The following is a 19615-nucleotide window of genomic DNA, read 5'->3' as shown; positions in this document are numbered from 1 at the left end:
ACAGGTCACTGGTTAGTTTCAGCTGTTCAAACTTGGCAGGAAACACTACCAGGGTGTTTTTTCACTTTCTTTCTTTCTTTTTTTTTTGGGGGGGGGGGGGTTCGAGACAGGGTCTCTCTGTATAGCCCTGGCTGTCCTGGAACTCACTTTGTAAACCAGACTGGCCTCAAACTCAGAAATCCGCCTGCCTCTGCCTCCCGAGTGCTGGGATTAAAGGCATGAGCCACCACGTCCAGCTTCACTTTGGTTTTTTGAGACTGAATTTCTTTGTGTAACAGCCCTGGCTGTCCTGGAACTCACTCTGTAGACAAGGCTGGCCTCAAACTCGCAGAGATCTGCCTGCCTCTGCCTCCCGAGTGCTGGGAATAAAGGCGTGCAGCACCACACCAGGCCCATGTCTGTTCTCTTGAATTGCCTCATTTGGCATAGTGAAAACTGACAGAGTGATTGCAGATTCCAAACAGTGTCCCCAAAGCTACCTTGGGCTCTTTTTCTTCCAGCCTTGAGCTCTGAGCTGGCCACTCAAGAATGGGATGGTCTAAGATGAGTTTACACGGGTCCTTGTGCCTCACCTGTTCTTCCGTCCTCCTTAGTCTCCTTGGGTAAGACTGTAACAGCTCCTGAACACCTGCCTGGAATCTGGAGGCCTGGCTGGGCAGGCGAGGCCCTTATCTTCCAGGCCTCCAGCCATGGCTCTCGAGTTCCTTTTAATTCCCACTCCTCCTTGGATGGGACTCTGACACTTGCCTGGCTCCTCAAGTTTGGCTTAAAGTTGCCTGACCCTCACTTTAGCTTCTGATTAAAACCCAAGCTGGCCACAGTTCTCTTTCCATTGTCCTGCTTTCAGAATTACAGTGCAGTTTACAGAAGTTTCTCCAGAAGCTTCAGACAGATGAACAGACAGACAAACCATCCACATGTTCAGTGCTCTGGCTGGCGAGCATGACAACTGGCCCTCCATCCTTCTTGGAGTTTGGTAAGCGCTTAAGCAGCTTTGTAGACTACCAGATCCCAGCACACCCCACTGCCAAGCCCTGTACTGACCCACAGCCAAGGATGATGCAGGAGGAAAGGAGTCCACAGGCACGGAGTCGGGAGGTCGTCCATAAGTCATTTCATAGAGTAAGTGGCCAAAACAGTGCACATCTACACTCTCCAATGTCTGGGAAAGAAAGAGCAGTGCCACGTTCAACCTTCAGTCATTGTCCCTCACTGCCCCTGCCCAGGCTTCCACGGAGAAACAAGGCTCAGGGTAGCCTCATTCCCAATGTAACTCCAAAGCCTTTTTATAAGGCTCACAAGGCATCCTTCTGACTTAGGCTATATGTCATTTTCAACCAATGATTTTATTTACTTCCTTGTCCCACCATGTCATCTTTGCCTCTTAGAGATCCAGCAATGCTCCATGGGAGAAATAGGAGCAAGGTACACTCCAACTTTTCCAATTGAATTTTCCAATGCTTAATGCACAGGGTAATTTGACCTAAACACAGACCTGTCATGACTGCCAGAACTCACATTGATTTTCCTGAATTGTGTGAAGTAGGATCGGTAGAAGGAAGGCAGACCCAGCAGTGAGTTTTCGAGGTCTAGCAGCCGGCAAGTGTTGCCATCCAGCATCACATTGGCTGCATGGAGGTGGCCGTAAGGGAATCCCTTGTCATGAAGAAACTTTAGTGCCTATTAAAGAAGACGTGCGGGTTAACTGTTCCCAATTCACTCACATATAACACAAGGTAAACTCATGGTTCAAATATTTTTGGAAAAAACAAGATGGCTCAGGTTAAAATGTGCTGACAACTGAACCTGACAGCAATCCTTGGGGCAGACATGGAGAAAAGAGAGAACCAATTCCCACATGTTGTCCTCTGACCTGCACACATGTGCTATGGCACGCATACACCCACTCACATACAAGCACACACCCACAGGTAAACAAACAAATAAATGTAAGAAGAAAGGCATCTGAAGCTGGGCGTGGAGCTCGGCCGCAGTTGTCTCAACATGCAGGAGGCTAAGAGTTAACTCCCAAGCAAAACCTAATTACTGTAAAATGAAATCCAGCAGGCCACTGAAGAGATCCCCACCCCCCAAAAATGCCAACTCTGATGAGTTCGTTGGAAAAAAGAATGATGATACAGACTGTCTCACAGCTGTGAGACTGTCGGGCACACCATCGAGTTTCCTCTTTTCCCAAGTGAAGGGAATTAGGTTGGAGGGAAGAGCTCTGATGCCCAAAGGCTCTGATTTGGGAACTTTCTGGTCCCAGCAGCCAGCTCTTTTCTGAGGCTGTCCTGTTCCACCTGCGTGGATTTCATAAAGCTATGGCACCAGTGTCTGTGTCAACCACGGAGGGAAAGGGGCTAAGGAGAGAACTTCTCCTGTTCAACACTATACAAAGTAGAATTCTGCCCTCTACAAAAGCAAACTTCTCAACTTCCATTAAGATAAACAGCGACTCAGCAAAAGATACCTGATACGTCCCCACAAGGACCTGGGGACTAGAGCTTTAAAATGCCATCCTTTAAGAAATCTTACCGGGCATTGTGGTGCACATCTTTGATCCCAGCACTCAGGAGGCAGAGACAGGATGATTTCTGAGTTCAAGGCCAACCTGGTCTACAAAATGAGTTCCAGGACAACAGAAAGACACCTGCTGTTGACTTCTGGCCTCCACATGTGTGTGTGTGTGTGTGTGTGTGTGTGTGTATACACAAGTGTATCCTTGGAATAATAAGAACACAAGTGTATCCCTACACAAAAACACGTTATGTATGTATATATGTATGTATGTATGTATGTATGAAGCTATATCTTTATATATAGATATCTAGATGGATGGATGGATGGATGGATGGATGGATATAAAGAACATGGGATTAGGGTATGCTTAACTCTCTACTGATGGGGTTGTGAAATCCAAGAAGCCTAGAGAAATTATGTAGAGAGGACGACATGGACAAAGCTGGCACTCTTTCCTGCCTCTCTTTCACCTCTGTTTCTCTCTTAGTGTTGAAGATCACTTTGTGCCTTGGAATAATAAGAACACACTCTCCTTTGAGCTCTATCTCCAACCCAAATGGGAGCAGGCCTTCATAGTTCCGTAAAGAAGACATATGGAGTCAGGGATCTCAGCACATGCCTTTGATCCCTAGCATGCAGAGGCAGGGCAGGTCTCTGAATCTGAGATCAACCTGGGTCTATGCAGTGCCTTCCAGGCCAGTCAGAGCTACACAGTAAGACCTTGTCTCAAAAACAAACAAGCAAAACAAAAAACAAAAAAATCCAAACATATATATATATATAGATGTCCCAGCAGATCAGTAGCTGGCAATGTTTGTCATCGAAGCCTGATGGCCCGAGTTCAGTCCCTGGACCCTAAGTAAAGGGACCTCACACCGCATGGCTTATATCTCCACATTCAGACAATGAAACTGAAGCTTACAAACAAATCTTGGCACAGAGATAAAGATCAGCCAAATAACCCAAAAGATGACCTAACAGCCAAACTTTTGGAATTTTATAGATCTAAATTACTGTCACCTTTATATCAAATATTTGTTTGTTGGGGGAAAATATAGCAATGATATCCAGTATAATATATCAAGTTATATCAGTATATATCAAGCTATAGATAATACGACAATGTCTCTGATTTTGGAAAGTACAAAAGAACTTTCCCATTAAGAAATTTGTCATTCTAGGAGGCTACAGAAAAAGGTCACTTGTTCTTCTAAAAGGCCTAAGTCTGGCTCCTGATAACCGTACTGGATAGCTCACAACCACCTGTCACTCTAGCGTGAGGGAATCTGTCACCTTCTTCTGGCTTCTGCAGCAGCCCCAACACATATAGCAGACACATACACACAATAAAATAAATCTTTTTTAAAATTGTAATTCTTGGTGAAATATGAGTGCAGCTGTGGTTGTCTGAATAGGAGGTGTGGCCTTGTTGCAGAAATGTGGGGATGGGCTCTGAGGTCTCATATGCTCAAGCTACACCAAGTAAGGACAGTCCCTCTCTAGCACCATGTCTACCTGTATGCCATCATGTTTCCTGCCGTGCTGATAAAGAACTAAGCTGTTCAAACTGTAAGCCAGCCCCAAATTAAATGTTTTCCTTTATATGAATTGCTATGGTCATAGTGTCTCTTCACAGAAATAACACCTGAACTAAAACAACAACTTAAGTAAAATCAAAAATCTCTTACCTCTAATATCTGCCGCCCATATGTTTTTATTTGCTGGAGTTCAAGGCCCTGGGTTTTCTTAGGGTTGCAGTATTTCTTTAGGAAGGGGTCCTTTGGTTTTGCCTTTAGAAAAGAATCAACCATGCATAAAGAGCTAGAGGAGGCAATGTTTACCACAGGCTTCCTGAAAAGCTAGGAAAGACTCTAGGAGGAGTCAGCCAGGGGCCCCAGCACACAGGATATGGGGTCTGGTGCTGTTAACCCAATAGTCTGCAGCTGAGGTAAAGAGCCTGGTCTGAGCTCTAGTTCTCCTGTACCCAAGGGACGACACACTGCATCTCACCCTAGGCCATCCCCGAGTCTTGCCTACTGTAGGAATTTCCCAGGACTGCTCTGCTCCATGCAAAGTATAAACTTGCAAACTCACCATCAGAGCAGCCTACCATGTAATAGACAGACACCCACTTCTGCTCATGGGAAAGACATGCTATTCAAGCAAACTAGTCTTTCCGAATCAGATCTAATTGTGTCCGTTTGTTTTTGCGATAGGGACTATGTGACCCAGGTTAGACTGAAATTCATAAGCCTCCTGGCCAGTCTCCCAAGAACATGGGATCTCACCATGCTATGCTTAAAATGTAAAAATTAAAGTTCATGGGGCTTAAGGGGGGAAACGACTTAATTATAATCTTGAGGAAAATTATTTTTTAAAATTTCATGGGGCCTAACTTTTGGAAATTTATATATCAAGCATCAAAACGGATTCTAAAGGGACTGAAGAAATCTATAAGCTTGACCAGCTTGATTTATAAGTGGTACCTTGTAGATCAGATCCTTCAAAGTTCCCTTCTCATTAAAGGCTCTAATCAGCAATGCGGAGGACTCGCTAGCCGTGGCAAAGGTGACCCGATAGATGTAAGGGTGCTGCCAAAACAAAAGAAGAAATTCAGGTTACTTTACACCAGAATCTAGGGCCTTTTAGATTCATGTTCTCTTTCCGGAGAGGCAAGCACCCGTGGCTGGTTTAGTTTTATGCAGATGTGCCACTTCCTGAACTCAGGCTACTTTTAAGTGACTAGAGGATCCACTAGCTCCTCTCCCTCGGATGGGAGGAGGGGAGAAGTGACAAGAAGGAGGGGCAAGCTCCACACCTGAGGCCTTGCTTGGCTAAGCCCCTCATGAGAGGTCTCTGAAAGCCCCCTCACTCTGCTCTGTGCATCCAGATTTCAGGCAAAACCGCGGTGGCAGAGAAGAAAAGGGCTGAGTTTTAATTAAGAGCCAATAAAGAACTCAATCAACAGTCGCTCAGCAGTCAGAGCAGCTACGTGGGAGAGCAGGCCAAGTGTGTCTCTGCTCACAGCTTTGCCGCTTACTCCACACTGCTGCTTGGATGCCAAGGCAGGGAGCATATCCACTTGGGAGCTGCATGAGCAGCGTGCTTTGGTATGGAAGGCAAAGCGTGGACTTCCCTGACTTCCTACACAAGTCTGCAGTATGCGGCGGATTCAGTGTCTTCCGCAGCTGGGACCCAAATGCCAGCCAGCAAGGTAGGTAGACAAATTCTTTAAAGACTTAATGTGCTCCTAAAACCTGGAACTTTGGTTACATGGACAAGAAGCCTGACTGACTGCTCAGGCTCTAGGTAACCTGAGCGGGCGAATGACAAAGAGCCCTTTGCTGTCTGAGCTGCCTTTGTCAGGCTAACTCGCTGGCCTGGGGAAACGTTCATTACTTATTCTAATGCACAGTCCTAATCCAAGAGCTTACTTGGATTATCACCAGGACATATTCAAAATATGTCTGAGATCTGACGTGCAAACGGGCCAATGTGAATCCATTACCTAGAAGGAGTTGCTTGAGGACTGAGCCACCAAGCCCAGCTAAGGTGCATATCTTTGTTGTTGTTTTACTGATATTTTTTTTCCAAGACAGGGTTTCTCTGTGTAGGCCTTCGCTGTCCTGGTACTTGCTCTGTAGATGAGGCTGGCCTGAAACTCTGAGACCCTACCTTGGCTTCCCTGGTGCTGGAATTAAAAGAGTGCACCACTACCATCTGGCTTAATGTGTATTTCTTATATGCACTATGTTGGGATATGGGGGTGGGGCTGTTTTTGTTATTTGAGGCAAAGTCTCACTATGTTGTCCAGGTTGGTCTTGATTTTGTAACCCCCCTACCTCTGCCTCCAATACTGGTACAGTAGCACTGCTGTTGGTTTTGTTTTTGTTTTAATTTTTTTGGATTTATTTATTTTATAAAGTATGAGTATTTTTCCTACAGGTATATATGCACATTATATATGTATCCGCTGCCCACGGGGGACAGTGGCAAAGCGTGACAACTGGAATTACGGATTGCTGTGAACTACCATGTAGATGCTCAAAATCAAACCCAGGTATCCTGCAAGAACAAGCGTCCTAGCCTCTGAGCCGTCTCTCCAGCTCCTTCTTTCTTGTTCTTGTCTTTTTTTTTTAAACATTCATTATGAGTAATTTTAAATCTGGGTGCTAACTGTGCCTGGTGGTTCAAACCTATAATACCAGAGTTATGAGACAGGGGCAGGAAGATCAAAAGTCCAAGGCCAGCCTGGGTCACAGAGTTAGCTCAATGACAACCTGGGGAACTTGGTGCAACCCTATCTTAAAATAAAAGATAAATGACAGGTGGGGGCATAGTTCAGTGGTGGAGCATCTGCCTAGCATATACAAAGCTCTTGATTCAAACTCAATTACTGCAAATAACAGCAACAAAAATCTGGGTTCTTGAATGCCTATCATACAACCACTCAAACTCGAGACCATAGCATTTTTCTTGGATGTAGATCACACCTCATTAAATCATGGCCTTATTGCTTTAACAAGATGAATTCAAAGGTGAATGCGATGGACAAGCCACTCCATAAAGCAATTAATTCTGGTGTATGGAAAACAGGTAATTAACACTAACCCAGCCATAGGCCAAACTCCAGTCTTTACTGAGACACTCTGTACGAAGTAAGTCTATCAGTGTGGGTTCTTCCAACCAAGGCCTTAAATTAGGACTGTCCATTAGTCCAAGCAATGCATGTCTCTCTAAGCCAGCTCATTAGCCTGTGGAAAGTAGCTCAGACAGCAAAGTGGCTCCTTTTGTCATCCTCTCGCCCAGCTTACCTAGCCCCTGAGAAGTTAGTGTCCTTCTAGAAAGAGATCTTGGAGTCCCACTGATAAAATGCTCAATAAGAGCAAGAGGTTCAGAAAAGTGTCTCTATCTTACTCTGATATGTGATTAAAATACAGACTGCATTTAAACAGCTATCATTAATGGGCCAAGATGTCACCAACACTGGCGTAAAGGACGTCACATCTGTGGGACTAGCCTGCACACTTCTGGTCTGAGTGAAAAGCCACTGTTCCTTTTCATTTTCTTGAGACCACAGAGTATTTTCCAGGTCTCCTATCTAGGTTCACCCTCAAGAGAACACTGACCCTGAGCAGCAGTGAGGCAGCGGGAGGACTTGTACTTACCACACAGGAAGGCAGAAGTTTGATTAGACACTGAAAATCTTTATCTGACAAGTACTTGTCTGGGCCAAGATCAGCCTGGAAATGCAGAAGAAATACCAGAGCACTTTAGCACTTTACTCACTGCAAGAAAAATTCCTCATGTCTTTTCCCCTAACTTTATTTGTTCCAGTTCTTAATTATAAACCAAAGACAGAAATCATATTAAGCTTGCTGCTTCTAGGCCTTTTCTGGAGAGGTGGTGTGTGCACATATGAACATCAGGCTATGACTGATGTGTGCACATATGAACATCAGGCTATGACTGGTGTGTGCACATATGAACATCAGGCTATGACTGGGGTTTCATTTAATTCCATTACCAAGTATGTCATGACAACTCCCAGTGGGAAATAGATGAGATAATATCCAATAGCTTTGGGGGGTGGGGGGGACACACCTCAAAACTGTCAGTCCTAAATCCAGGCTGTCCCTATATCCTCCTGAACATTTATTACTTGACCAATTGTATAGCCAGAGGATTTGAAACGACTCTTTTTTGACGTAGGATTGAAAAAAGCACAGTAAAAGTGCTAAGAGTCTCCTATCAAAACTCTTCCATATACTACCCAAACCTCCTGGAATATATGAAAGCAAAAGACTGTTTACCCAGCTTAGCACCAGCCGCTCCTTTGGTTGGTTTTTTATTTTCATCAAGAAATATTTCTTCCTTATCCTCCAACCTGCCACAAAGCAGAAAGGTGCTTATAGTGTCAGTATTTTTGCAACAATTGATATAAATGTCAATCTTAGCCTTATCTACATAGGGTCCAATCACTTAACCATGTGTATACAGAAAGCTACTCTATAAAAACAACAGAGACTACATTTACTACATTTACAGAAAAGCCAGTAGGACAGAACGTCAATCTAGACTTACTGAAAAAGCCTACTGGGGACTGAATGGAGGTCCTGCATGTTACCCACACCCCAGTCCTCTGACAGAGCTTTAAGCAAGGTTAACAGGTATCAGCGTCAAGGACAATGCTTGAAGCAGTGGGGAGGTACAAGGACCATGATCCGCAGAAGTAAAGAGCTTTGCCGGGATAACGTCCAGCTGGATGGCCAAGCCAGCCTCTCACCTATGTCCTTCAGTGGTTCTACCACCTCCCACTTTGGTTCTGATCGGAAGAACATGGAAACCTGCTGTAAGGCGATCTCTGCAATGACATTGTAGACATCCATTATTCAGATATGTTAGGAAAAGCCAAAGGCTCATATATTGTTCACGCAAATAAAATCCCTGTAGTCTACAGACTTCTTTAAAAGACATGATCAAAAAGGGGAAAATTAAAAATAATGTAGACTTTTAAACTGGACCCTAGGTGTTAGCATTCCTCTAGGCTCTGCCCAACAATTACCTGGCAATAGGCAGGTAGGCCTGGCTTTCGATAAAAAGGCCCCTTCTCTCAGTCCCTTCTCGCTCTCTGACTCTCTTCACTCCGTGACCCTTTTCTCCTTCTTTTCTCTTCTCCCTACCCTGGTTTCTCTCCTCTGTTCCTGGCCTTCCTCTCCTCTTCCCTGTCACTCTCTGTCTCTACTCCCTTCCCAACTCCCCTTCCGATACCCCTAAATAAACTATTTATATATATCCATTCTATGGCTGGTCCCTCAGGGAGAAAGGATGCCTCAGCATGGGCCCGCAGAGACACCCCACCCACCTCACCACCACACTCTATAAAACACAACACCTGCGTTTAATGGTAAAGTGCCGACAGTGCGTCCTTAGTCTGTTATGTGCCATGGTTATAGCAAAAGCTACACTGAAGAAGGCAGGGGAGGGCTGTCTATGGAACTATTATTGCAACTTCTCTGTAAACCTAAAGTTACTCCAAAAGTAGAGGACTACCAAGGACCAAAAAATAAAATTACTCTTTATGTGGAAACACATTTTTTAAGCCAAGAAATCTAAAGTAAATAAACTAGCTGACCTAAACCAGGAATTTAACAGGTCACAACTGAAGCTCAAGATTCACAAAGTATTATAAGGTCACATGGAACGACATGTTCCAAGTGATATTTCTCCCATCTTCATTCCTTGTGGAATTATAGCTTTCACAAACAAAGAAGTGATTAGCCTTAAGTATGTGCTAGAATAAAAGCCAGAGTTTCAGAAAAATATCTTCCTCGACAACATGGCTCACTTGTGGTAGGTTAGAGAGTGCCTGTCTACTTACAAACATATCCTCTTTTTGTTGTTCATTTATCATTCAAACATTTCCACTTAACACAGACAATGAGAACAAGAATTTCCTTCAAGTTCACTGCATTAAGAAACTATCAGCCAGCACTCGGGAGGCAGAGGCAGGCGGATTTCTGAGTTCGAGGCCAGCCTGGTCTACAGAGTGAGTTCCAGGACAGCCAGGGCTCCAGAGAAACCCTGTCTCGGAAAAAAAACAAAAAACAAAAACTATCAGAATAACCGCCTTTTATACCCCGCCCCCTCAAATGCAGTGAATAAGTGCAGCCACTCCAGATCTCTGAGAGCAAACAGCAATCTTAAAAAAAAAAAAAAAATGGTGGATTTCACCTCTGCCTGGTGTTAATTATGTTCCAAAAAGACTGGTGAGGCTTGCACGCACCAACAGTTCTCTCCATATGTCACAGCAACCTCTCCTGGAATCTGCTGAGAGCTTGGCAAACATTATCACTGTGCATATTTTACAGCACATTGTGAATGAAGAAGTTTGCAGGAGACAAGAGCTGGGTGTTTGTTTACTGACTCACTATGCAGTGTTCCCTAAATATTCCAGAGGAAGCACATGACCATGAAATGCAGGACTGGCTCTATCTGCATTCTGTTCAAGCGCTCTGAGAGGCCAGGGAGGCTGGGAAGGGCTGAGCACAGCTCTGAGAACGCTGTGCCCTCTTATAAATGTTGATATAATATTTTTACCATTTCTAAACTAAGTTGAAAACAAGTTAAAAGGAAACTACTTTAAATGAAAGTATCCATATCAACTCTGAGACAATCATGAAAATAATTTCCTACCATACTACAATGCATCTCAAGAAAGTGCACAGGACGGCAGTTCAAAACTAAAGGAGACAATCAAGGACTCCTCAACAACTGAGGAGTGTTACTGTGTATCTTATACTGCTTTAGACGTGGAGAAGCAACAGGGAACAAATAAAACCTGACAGATCGTGTTCCTGATAAGGAGAGTACTGAGAATTAGACTTTTGTTTTAAACCCTGAGGGTCAGAGAGCTCAAGGCAGAAAACTTTCCTCTTATTTATCTGAACTGCTTTTTATCCTAAGAAACTGAATGATGACTGATACTGACACAGTCTCACCCCAGATTCAGCATCAAATCCATTCAAGCCCATACTGCCTGCCACTTCTTTAACCAAACTAAAACCAAGCTGCAAGCGTCTAACTGGCTATGGCTTGGTGGCCCACAATGTTTGGCTCACCTTCCACACTCTGGGCTCTGCCTCCCACAACCCCTCTGGCCTTCCCTCTGCACTCAGCTTTTCCACAAGGACCAGCTAAACCTTTAGGCTGAGCCTAAATCTACTATTCTTCTCCCTGCAACCTCTCCTCCTCACACACGTCCAGGACATCTGTTCCTCTTGTGGACCTTGAACTTCCTGAATGAGGACTCTAGCTGGGAGGACATCTTTTAACTTAGGTAAAGTCCAGAGCCCTTTGAAAGTATTAATTCCCCCCTACCTGAGCTGTTCTTCCTGGTGTACTGGCCCCTGGCTCCAAGTCTGCTAATCTCCACTGGCCTCTCAGCTCTCCGAATCAGCACTGCCTCTTCTGGGAAGCCCTCCTCTGCCCCCAGGCCTGATGCGCCTTCTAACCCTGTGTACAGTCTCCCTGCACAAGTGCTATTGGCCTTGCCAAGTACACTTGGCACTGGGGATATATAACAGTGCTCAATTAATATCTGTTGAAGAAAGAACTAAAGACTCAATGCGTTGCCAATTCAACTGCAAAACCTCCCATCAGAATACAGACCCCGAAAAGGAATACATTTACTTTCTACTTATTTCTCTTATAATCTTATTTTTGTTTGTTTGGTTTTTCTCTGTGTAGCTCTGGCTGTCTAGGAACTTTCTAAGTAGGCCATCTGACTGTGCCTCCTGAGTTCTGAGATTAAAGGCATGTACCACCACCACTTGGCTAATATTTATTTTTAAATTTTGCTACCTTACAAAGTTTTTGTTTCTTTAGGCTGATGGATATTTGGTTGAAAATGGCTACTCAGTTAAGTGCTAAAAAACAAAAGCCCAAGACAGGGAATGGGAACCAAGCCCCAGCCCATCTTACTGCTTCTTGTGCTTCCAGCTTCCATAGACTCAGAGGTATCAGGTCTCCCTCTGCACAGCCTTTGAACCCTCTGAGCTGACTCCTCCATCCTGTGGTGGGCTGTGCAGAGCCCTAATCTGCTGCTAGGTGCTAGAGCCTGCATTCCCTCCAGAATACCCAGCTTTGTTCTGAACACAATCCTCAACTGAGACGCTCCTTCCTAGCCTACCAGTCCCAGGAGCTCTGAGAGTTAGGTCTAGAAGGGAGCGTCCTCACTGCTTGGTCTGTCCCTCCCTTCCCCAGCGCCTTTTGAGACTGAGTGAGTGCTTTACCTTTATGGACACAGTCTTTTGAATAAAACCAGGAAAAGGCCCAGTGACTGAAGGTTGGTTCTCTGGAAGGACAGGAAGCAGCTGCTTAGGAGGCCCTGCTGCTTACCCCAAGCCTCAGGTTGACCAGACAGTCCCTCACTAACAGGCTCCCAGTAAATGTGCTCAAGACAAGGGAAAGTAGGCATGCTGATATGGGCTCCCACTGCAATACAGAGCTCAAAACTTGCTGAAGTAGGGCAGTAATCAAGTCAGTTCGAAGCTGAGAAGAGGCAAGGGCATCCATCAGCCACGCTGGAAGGGAGACTTGGTCTCGCTTAGAGAGGCACCATGTGTGTGGGTGGGGAGTGAACCATGAATTCCAGGGAGCCAAGCAAAGCCTTGCTGCAGGAGTGTGTTGGCCAAGAGGAAGTGAGCTGGGCTTCCCTCTTCCGAGGCGGCTGGTAAACCAACCTATAAGCAAGGCAAATTCTGGTATTTCATTCGAAAGGAGAAATAAGTAGCTTCCTCTTTACTGCTCCCTTTCAGTCCTCCAAGGTGGCTAGACTGGAGCTGGGGATTTCTAGCGGCCTTGTACTCTGCTCACATCTACTTTGCACCCTAACCATCACCTCTGCTGCAGGGGATGGGAAAGAGCCGAGGCAGTACTACTTGCGGGGAGAATGATGGAAGTGGGGGGTAGGAATAAGACAGACCCCTGGCAGGCAGACACACAGAAAGAGGGGTCCTTAAGTAGCTAATAAAAATGGCCAAGTTCCAGCTTCTTCCTCACACTCCTTACCGAAGACAAACGCTTAAAGGGTTCTTTAGACTGTGGATAAATCAAGGAATTCTAGGTGAGATCAGGACATGTTTACCTTAATGTTGAGCACCTATCAGCCTCCCCATCTTTGCTCAAACTGACTAATCCTAAACTAGGGGAAGGGGATCCCTTAAAGACTTTTAAAACCCCACACCCTCAAGCAGAGACTGAGCTTCAACTCTGCTTTGCAGTCTTTCTCCTCATTGCCTGCTCTGTGTGTGTGTGTGTGTGTGTGTGTGTGTGTGTGTGTGTGTGTGTGTGTGTGTGTGTGTGTGTAAGCACATGCGTGCAGGTCTCTGCCTCCTACCAGCACTGGGATTTCAGGTGTGAACCAGTGTCTCTGGGTTTTCAGATAGAGTCTTAGACTTAAAACTCAGGCTCTCATGCTTTTGAGGCTAAGATGTTACTGACTCTGCTCTTTGTCCCAGCTGTCAGACAGATGGGGAAACTGGAGTCTGCAGAGAGATGGGGATTACTTAGGCCTGGCACATTTGTGCCGCTCTGGCACGCATGCGCCCGCCCACACATACACACACACACACACGCACTACACTGGTTAGTTTTGATACAAGAGCTCTAAGATGCCCTCTGAATTCTGCCCCATGTGAATATCACTCCTAGAATACAAGAATGCATGAGCTCCATGCCTACCCTGGGCACACTGTGTGGCAGGTCACTGATGCTGGCTAGACAGCTGTCACCGTTACCTGCCCACTCCAGCCTGACACCATCCCTCAGGAGAGCAGAACACACAGAAGGCTGGGCTGACTCCCTGCTGACAGCTGTGGAACAGGCAGAGTGAAAGGTTTGGTTCAAGCGGTTCTGACAGAACCAAGGCTCTCCTGAGCCCCAGCCTAGCACAGAAGGTCGTCTGAGCCAGGAAAGAACGGAACCCCTGTAACCGTGCAACGCTTGATGCTATGAGCCTAGAGTAAGCGAATTTGGAACACCCATTACTTGTCTTGGTTAGACTCTGGAAAAGCATTTTCCTTAGCTCTGCATGACGTCTACTAAAGATGGCAAGCACACTCTAAACAAGGCTTCTGAATCGAATCATAAGGTGCATGCAAATCACCCAACACCCGTTAAATCAGTTCCTGATCCAGCAGGTCTGGGGAGGACCTCAGTTCCATACTTTTGGCCAACTACACCTGCTTAGAAAGCTGCCCTGTGAGCAGTGAGTTCAAGGGCTAAGGCTTTCGCCCTCAGCTGTATAGAAGAGCCAGTGCAGGAGCTTCAGGTCCTATAGACTGGCTGACAGGCTCAGAGCTGGAGCACAGGGGTTTCTTAACCCACCCCCAAGTGACCCTTCTAGGCAGGAAGGTTTGGTGCCCCTGCAAGGCCACACCAGGGTGAAGGAGGTACTTAATTCTTCCTTCTACTGACTTCAGGCTTGGGTATTTAACACTGAGCTTGTGTGTAGCCAGTAGGGGAGCAAAAGCCATCTCTGCTTGGCACTAAGAGTCCCGGAGCAGGTGGGAGGACACAGGATCAGCCTTTCTGAATCAACATTACATTTAAAGACGTTCTAGAAAACCAAGACACACTAAAAACCGAATTGAGGTTGTTCTATGCACTGTTGTGGGCTGCCCACCCTGCTCCACAGGGAAGAAAGCGGGCAGACCACAGTGCACAGCGGGACTGTTTCCGTGGATGTTTTTCTGTACAGGCATCATACACATTTTGGAAGTAAGTTATGCCCTTTCTATAGATGTTCAGACAATTACAACCAAGCAAGACTTTGCAAAGAAACCCTGCCCTGTTGCAAATGTGCACGTCTCCCCACAAACACCACCCCTCGCTGAGCTCACACCCTGCGACGCCACAGCTCGCACACTCCACTTCTTACCAGTATAGTTTGCAGAATAGTTGTTTGGGTCTAGGAACTTCTTAAGCAGCTCACAGTTGGACAAGACATGATTTGCCATGATGACGTTAAGGTAGTTCTGCAGGCCTCGCTGCCTCTCAGCGATGAACTCACGGTCCATGTTTCCAATCAGTTTCTTAGGAGGAAGAGGCAGGCTCAGGCCTGTAATCTGAAAGAACGGGAGGAAAGGAGGGAAGAAAAGGAGTTATAGTCATGTTATCTATGAGTGAAATTTGATATCTGAGTCCTGAAGCATGATGGTTCATTAAGTATAAAACAATATAGACTTTGAAGATGCACCCTAATATTTTATTATGATTTCATACATAAAACTATACATCTCATAATTGAGTAAAACTATATGTGAATGTAACTGGGTTTTGTTTTTTCACTTTTGCCGAAGTTATATATGGACATAATACAAAGAAAAATTGTTTTTTACAAAATTAACACGAGCAGCCAGGCAGTGGCGGTGCATGCATTTAATCCCAGCACTTGGGAAAGCAGAGACAGGTGTCTTTGAGTTCTGAGTTCAAGGCCAGCCTAGTCTACCGAGTGCTTTCCAGGACAGCCAAGGTTACACAGAGAAACCAAGAAGAAAGAAAACGTTCTCTGTGTTTACACTAGGTAACATGAACCAGCAACTGCTAAGCCTCTTTTAGGTTCTGTGATATATACAGGAGCCTATGATATATACAGGAGCCTATGATATATATAGGAGCCTAGGATCCTATGATATATACAGGAGCCTAGGATCCTATGATCCTATGATATATACAGGAGCCTAGGATCCTATGATCCTATGATATATACAGGAGCCTAGGATCCTATGATCCTATGATATATACAGGAGCCTAGGATCCTATGATCCTATGATATATACAGAAGCCTATGATCCTATGATCCTATGATATATACAGGAGCCTATGATCCTATGATCCTATGATATATACAGAAGCCTATGATCCTATGATCCTGTGATATATACAGGAGCCTAGGATCCTATGATCCTATGATATATACAGGAGCCTATGATCCTATGATCCTATGATATATACAGGAGCCTAGGATCCTATGATCCTATGATATATACAGGAGCCTATGATCCTATGATCCTATGATATATACAGAAGCCTATGATCCTATGATCCTGTGATATATACAGGAGCCTAGGATCCTATGATCCTATGATATATACAGAAGCCTATGATCCTATGATCCTATGATATATACAGGAGCCTAGGATCCTATGATCCTATAATATATACAGGAGCCTATGATCCTATGATCCTATGATATATACAGAAGCCTATGATCCTATGATCCTGTGATATATACAGGAGCCTATGATCCTATGATCCTATGATATATACAGGAGCCTATGATCCTATGATATATACAGGAGCCTAGGAGGTTATCCTGTGATATATACAGGAACCTATGATCCTGTGATATATACAGGAGCCTAGGATCCTATGATCCTATGATATATACAGGAGCCTAGGAGGTTATCCTGTTCGTGTCTCAAAATGCTTCCTTCTTAGAAGCTATCTGAATAATTCCTTAGGTCTCATTTGGGTTTCCTTTGGTTTTTTGTTTTGTTTTTCTGAGAGAGTTCTCTGTGTAACAGTTCTGGCCTGGCACTTGAGTGCTAGGATTAAAAGCGAGTACCATCAGAGCCCAGCCTTCATTTGGCTGGACTTTCTTTTCTTCTTTTGTTTGTTGTTGTTGTTTGCTTGTTTGTTTGTTTTTTTGTTTTTTCAAGACAGAAAGACAGGGTTTCTCTGCATAGCCCTGGCTGTCACGGGCCAGGCTGGCTCACACTCAGAGATTGACCTGCCTCTGCCCCCCAAGTCTGGGATTAAATGTATGAGCCACCACCTCCCAGCTGGCATTTGGGTTTTCAACCTAAAATGTTTGATTGTGGTTTTCACTTCTGTATTTCTATTTGTCCTTGAAGGAGTGAGTGTGTGTGTGTGTGTGTGTGTGTGTGTGTGTGTGTGTGTGTGTGTGAATGTGAGTGTGTGAGTGTGTGTGAGTGTGTGTGAATGTGTGTGAGTATGTGAGTGTGTGTGTGAGTGTGTGTGAGTATGTGAGTGTAAGTGTATGTGCATGTGTGTGAGTGTGTGTGTGTGTGTGTGTGTGTAAAATTGATTCATTACTGCTTACAATGGCTAGGGAAAAAAGAAAAGGTAAAAGCAGGTACTCAATGCACTGTCATTTTCTAGATCACTTAAAACTATTATGACTATTTTTAAACTTGAAAAACAAAGCAAATTTACTTTCCAGAGCCACAGTGCTATTTGACACTTATAAATAAAAAATAAAATAAAATAAAAACAAAAAAGCAATCCAAGTGACATACATACTGAGCAGCTGAGCGTGCGGTCTAACAAGAAGGGCATCTTGAAGTTAGAAAAGGATGACGCAAGGTAAGCTAGTCTGGGCAAACCTGACTCAGGCTCTCCTCTGGGTTTTCACACAACACTGATACAGTCAAATGAAAGATGCAAGAGATGTGTGGTGGCTGGAGTGAGCATGGCCCCAACAGGCCCTTGTATATGGTGAACACTTGGTCCCCAGTTGGTTGCTTGTGGCTTGAGGAGGCGTGGCTTGCTGGGGATGTGTCACCAGAGGCAGGTTTGACAGCCTGCAGCCGTGTCTCCGAGCAGTTTGCTCTCTCTGCCTCACACTTGTACCTCAAGATCTTTCTCAGCTGGCTGCTCAAGTTGCCATGTCTGCCACCTGCTGCCATTGGGCTCTAAACCCCTGGAAAAGGACCCCGAAATAAACTCCCTTCTATGAGTCGCCCATGTCTCCTCTATAACTATGAAAACATGTCGGCCACAATTAGGATAAACCTACCACAGCACAGCTCATCACTAGATAAGACACTTACAAGTCAAGTGCTTTTCCTCATTCGTCAAGCTAAGCTTTATCTAACTGTGATTTCTCCAAGAGATCTTAGCAAAAAGGCCAAGAAGTGATTGCAGCTTCTGTTTTGTTTTGTTTTGTTTTTTTCTTCGAGACAGGGTTTCTCTGTGTAGCCCTGGCTGTCCTGGAACTCACTTTGTAGACCAGGCTGGCCTCGAACTCAGAATTCCGCCTGCCTCTGCCTCCCCGAGTGCTGGGATTAAAGGCATGTGCCACCACACCCGGCTTAGCTTCCTATTTAGCTGAATAAAATGCATAGGTACAAAGAAAGCACATCACTCAGCATGCCACTCTTTTTCTTGATGTTGCTCATGGACAGAAAGCATTAATAAGGCGATATATAAATATAGCCTAAAACATAACTGGTGTATCCTTTAAAAATATTTTATAAAAATTGCTGAATTTTTATATACACCTGGGGATATTTTAAGTCATGGATGTGCTCATATATGGAAATAAACTACCTTTTTTCCCCTTCAAAACCTTTTATTTAAAAAAAATGTATGTGTACAACTGTCTCCCTTGTATTTATGACTATGAAGTCCAGTGCATAGTGCCCATGGAAGCCAAGAGTCCACCAGACTCTCTAGAACTGGAGTTATAGAGGGTTATGAACGACCGCGTGGGTGCTGGGAATCAAACCCAGGTCCTCTGGAAGAGCAACCAGTGCTCCTAACCTCTTGAGCCACCTCTCCAGCTCCCATGAAAACTGTCACAACTTCTGGCAAACACAGTTATCTTTGGGAACAGGTAATTAACTCTTGTTCTCTGTGATGGAATAGTTATCATAGTCACTTACCCTTTTCAACTAAAAAAGAAAACCATTCCTCTTTTAATCACAATGATTATTTGAGCAAGGTTGTTTTAGAACTTTTCTTTCTTTACTGTGAACAGATTTAACAGCATCCACCGAATCCTACAACATCCTACAGGGTGGCAGTGGCCTCAAACTCCGGTATGCTGGCTATTTCCATCCATGGTGGGGAACAGAAGCATGCATTTAATAAAATGTCTGTCTTTTCTCTTTGTTTATTTTGAGTAGTTTCAAACACTCTAGGTAACGGAGAATGACTCTGAGCCTGATTCTCACGCCTCCATCTCCTAAGTGCTGGGACTATAGGTGTGTACAATACCTTACTCAGTGTAGTGCCAGGGAACTGAGCCCAGAGCGTCATGCTTGTTAAGGTGGAACTCTATCAGCTGAGCTACACTCCAGCCTAACACATCTGTCTGGAATGGTGAGGGCTGGGATTACCGACCTGGGCTAGCACACTTGGGTTCTAGACATTCCTCACAGCTCATCACAGGAAGTGCTTTGTTACCTGGGAAGACACTCACTGAGCTATCATCACAACCCTCGGGCTAATTTTTCAGACTTCGCTTCATACTAAGAAAGAACTGTTCTGCCTGACGTCTCCCAAATCTTCAGAGCCGTCTTCCCCATGCTGTGAATCTACAGTCCTTCTGGGTCAGAAAGCAACAGCTACTCCCCAAGGTGCTGAAGCTGCAATGGGAGTTAATTTTTAAACCTTGCTGCTTAAAAAGTTTAGCATCTAAGAGATGTTTTGTATCCCCTTCTGCCTTCTCCTATGATGTTGACAACCTCCTCGCCACAGAAGATAAAACCTTAGAGGGAGAAAAGAATCCCAAGCACACCGAGGACAGTCTCTAAGACTGGACGCCTTCACACAGGCCGTG

At 44.8% G+C, this 19615-nt stretch overlaps 1 protein-coding gene across 22 annotated transcripts in view; it reads right to left on the bottom strand.

Annotated features, from left to right (window-relative positions):
• Pxk (PX domain containing serine/threonine kinase) overlaps positions 1-19615 on the bottom strand; it is a 66938-nt gene that overhangs the window by 19362 nt on the left and 27961 nt on the right. For all 22 annotated transcript variants that reach the window (XR_001781106.2, XR_874027.3, XM_006517978.4 and 19 more), the window contains exons 4-11: positions 14966-15152; positions 8810-8887; positions 8337-8410; positions 7692-7766; positions 5010-5114; positions 4212-4313; positions 1519-1680; positions 1045-1162 (exon numbers count right to left, since the gene is read on the bottom strand). Coding sequence is in view for 20 of the 22 variants with exons in the window: in XM_006517978.4 (XP_006518041.1) it covers positions 1045-1162; positions 1519-1680; positions 4212-4313; positions 5010-5114; positions 7692-7766; positions 8337-8410; positions 8810-8887; positions 14966-15152 (901 nt within the window). In the remaining 2 variants the exon portion in view is untranslated. The remainder of the gene's footprint in view (positions 1-1044; positions 1163-1518; positions 1681-4211; positions 4314-5009; positions 5115-7691; positions 7767-8336; positions 8411-8809; positions 8888-14965; positions 15153-19615) is intronic.

Source organism: Mus musculus, chromosome 14 (assembly GCF_000001635.26).
Source record: "Mus musculus strain C57BL/6J chromosome 14, GRCm38.p6 C57BL/6J".
In the NCBI taxonomy this organism is placed as follows: Eukaryota; Metazoa; Chordata; class Mammalia; order Rodentia; family Muridae; genus Mus; species Mus musculus.
Note: the sequence above shows the minus strand (reverse complement) of the source record. Positions and strands in the feature narration are given on the sequence as shown.